The sequence below is a fragment of the Camellia sinensis genome, chromosome 7 (genome assembly GCF_055761805.1).
Source record: "Camellia sinensis isolate YWXY chromosome 7, ASM5576180v1, whole genome shotgun sequence".
NCBI classification, from domain to species: Eukaryota; Viridiplantae; Streptophyta; class Magnoliopsida; order Ericales; family Theaceae; genus Camellia; species Camellia sinensis.
This window is the reverse complement of record NC_138967.1, coordinates 120,409,658-120,412,326: the sequence shown is the minus strand read 5'-3', so window position 1 is coordinate 120,412,326 and position 2,669 is coordinate 120,409,658. Positions and strand designations below refer to the sequence as shown.

The 2,669-nt window shown below is 39.8% G+C and overlaps 1 protein-coding gene across 1 annotated transcript; it reads left to right on the top strand.

Moving 5' to 3' along the window:
- Positions 1-661: 661 nt before the first annotated feature.
- LOC114295342 (uncharacterized) lies at positions 662-2,219 on the top strand. Its single transcript, XM_028239563.2, has 4 exons — positions 662-727; positions 845-1,669; positions 1,757-1,838; positions 2,023-2,219. Exons 1-4 carry the CDS (start codon positions 662-664, stop codon positions 2,217-2,219), a joined length of 1,170 nt encoding a protein of 389 aa, XP_028095364.2.
- Positions 2,220-2,669: the final 450 nt, after the last annotated feature.

The window sequence follows — 2,669 nt, the reverse complement described above, 5'->3', positions numbered from 1 at the left end:
GCTGTGGGTCATCAGCTATTCAGCCCACATTTAAACTTCGAAAACAAAACGGTGAAAAGGGGAAGAGATTACAGAACATTTCTGGTAGCATACGAAAAGGGGGCTCATCATCAAAAAGTAGGTTGGTTGATCAACAAAGGAAAGATAAAAGAGGAAGACGCATTAGACAAGGTGGGCCAGTGGTGATGGGTAGTTGGAGTAGAAGGGCGGTGTTCAGAGCCATAGCTGGAACCTCTACAAGATCAACTTCGAGTGGTAAGGGTAAATGTAATGGGAAATCGGCCCAAGAGGAAGCAGAAGCAACAGTGCTGCTGGGGAAAGCCCTTGGAATTTGCTTTGAAGGGAAAGAGGATGAAGTGATTAAAAGATTAGTATCCATGGAAATCGTTGATAAAGAACAAGTTGCATAGAGGACCGTCGAGGTTCACAGTTAGGCCGTGGTATAGGATTGAAGACACAAGCCAGGTGGCTGTAGAGGTTATATGTAGTTTCCCAATGAAGCTAGTTTCTTGGAATGTTAGGGGTTTGGGCAGATCAGAAAAAAATGAGGCAGATCAAATTACTACTCAAGTAAAAAGGTGCTGATATGGTCTTTCTCCAAGAAACAAAACAAACAAGTATTTCCATAACGTTTGTGAAGTCACTCTGGCATGACGTAGATATGGATTTTATGGATGTCGTCTTTGAGGGTACAGCTGGTGGATTATTGTGTATTTGGAAAACTAATGTATTTAGCTTATCTCAGTGATGTTGTTTGAGGAATTGCATCCTTCTCTCAGGTACTATTTTATCCAATTTTGAGTGTGTTCTTGTTACAATTTATGCACCTAATGATGTATCTCAGAGGAGTCGATTATGGGTTAGTCTGGCACATTTGAGGGCTAATTTTGATAAGCCGTGGTGTCTTGTGGGAGATTTCAATGAAATAAGACACCTTGGGGAAAGAAGAGGCTGTTCTCGAAAAGATAAAGGAATGAGGGACTTTAATCAGTTTATTGAAAATTTGGAACTCACAGATCCTCCTATGATGGGGAGACAATTTGCTTGGTGCAATTCCAATGATGGTAGAAGGTGGAGTAGGATTGATAGGGTACTGATGTCCTCTAAGTGGGTGGAGAGATTTAATTTCAAATTGTGGGGTTTGGAGCGATCATTATCAGACAATTACCCTCCGAAGCTTATGGAGGATGGCAGGGACTGGGGTCTTAGGCCGTTTAGGTTCATAAATGCATGGTCCTTACATCCCCAATTCCAAGAGTTTGTAAAGAAATCTTGGAATGATTCAGATATATCAGGTTGGGCTGGATATGTGATAATGAAAAAACTCAAAAGTCTGCGGTTCGCCTTTAAAAAGTGGAATAGTGATGTCTTTGGGAATGTTACTATGGCTTTACAGGTTGTTGTAAAGGAACTACATGGTATTGATTTAGTGGTAGAATTGAGAAATCTTAATGAGGAGGAGAGCAGGAGAAGAAGGGAAGTCAGAAATGAGGTTTGGTCTCTTAGTAGGAGAGAGGAGTGGCTATGGCTGCAAAAATCAAGAATGAATTGGCACATGAAGGGAGATAAAAATACAAGATTTTTCCACGTGGTTGCCACTAGTCGCCAAAATAGAAATATGTTGAACTCTTTTGAAGTGAATGGGGTGATCCATGTAGAGCCACCAAGGGTAAAGCTTGAGGTGTTTAACTATTTTCAAAGGAGATTCACTGAAGGGTGGAAATCTTGACCCAAATTGTTTGGTAATTTTAAGCAGCTTGGTTCAGATCAAGATTTTACTAGATTGATAACACCTTTTTCAGAGGGGGAAATATGGAGGGCAGTGAAAGAAAGTGATGGTAATAAAGTCCCGGGGCCTAACGGTTTTAACATGTTGTGTTTCCAGCAATGTTGGAAAGTGTTTAAGGGAGATATCCTTAATTCTTTTTAGGGAGTTTTATACTAATGGAAGGTTGGCCAAAGGCGCTAATAGCTCGTTCATAACATTAATTCCTAAGAAAGAAAACCTGTGTGGAATTGCAGATTATAGGCCTATTAGTCTCATTGGGCCTCTGTATAAGATTTTATCTAAAGTACTTGCTAATAGACTCAAGAACATTTTACCTAGAATTGTTGGTGAAGCTCAGTCGGCATTCATGGGTGGAAAGAATATTTTGGATGGGGTGTTGATCTCTAATGAGATTATTGATTGGTGGAAGAAAAGAAAAAGAGGGGGTTGATTCTTAAATTGGATTTTGAAAAGGCTTATGATACGATAAACTGGGAGTGCCTTTTGGATTTACTATCGAAGTTTGGTTTCCAAGATAAGTGGGTTAGCTGGATGAAGGAATGTTTATCTTTAGCCAGGGTTTCAGTTTTCGTTAATGGGTTTCCCATTGCGGAGTTTTGCCCGGAAAAGGGCCTTGGACTAGGGGATCTATTGTCACCTTTTCTCTTCATCATTGTGGCTGAAGGTTTGAATATGCTGTTTCAAATGGCTAAATCATTGGGGTTCATAAAAGGTGCGGTAATTGGTCATAGGGAAGTTAATATTAGTCACCTACAATTTGAAGATGGCACAATAGTATTCTGTGAAGCATATGGGATAGAAGTGCAAAATATAAAAAGAATACTAAGGTGTTTTGAGGTGATATCTGGGTTGAAGATTAACTTCCATAAAAGTCATGTTT

Bases quoted from the DNA above. Each gene is read 5' to 3' on its own strand.
- LOC114295342 (XM_028239563.2), top strand. From the start codon at position 662: ATGGATTTTATGGATGTCGTCTTTGAGGGTACAGCTGGTGGATTATTG. The intron at 728-844 runs GTATTTAGCTTA...GATGTATCTCAG, and splicing joins TGTGTATTTGGAAAACTAAT to AGGAGTCGATTATGGGTTAG. The intron at 1,839-2,022 runs GTAATAAAGTCC...GTGGAATTGCAG, and splicing joins GGCAGTGAAAGAAAGTGATG to ATTATAGGCCTATTAGTCTC.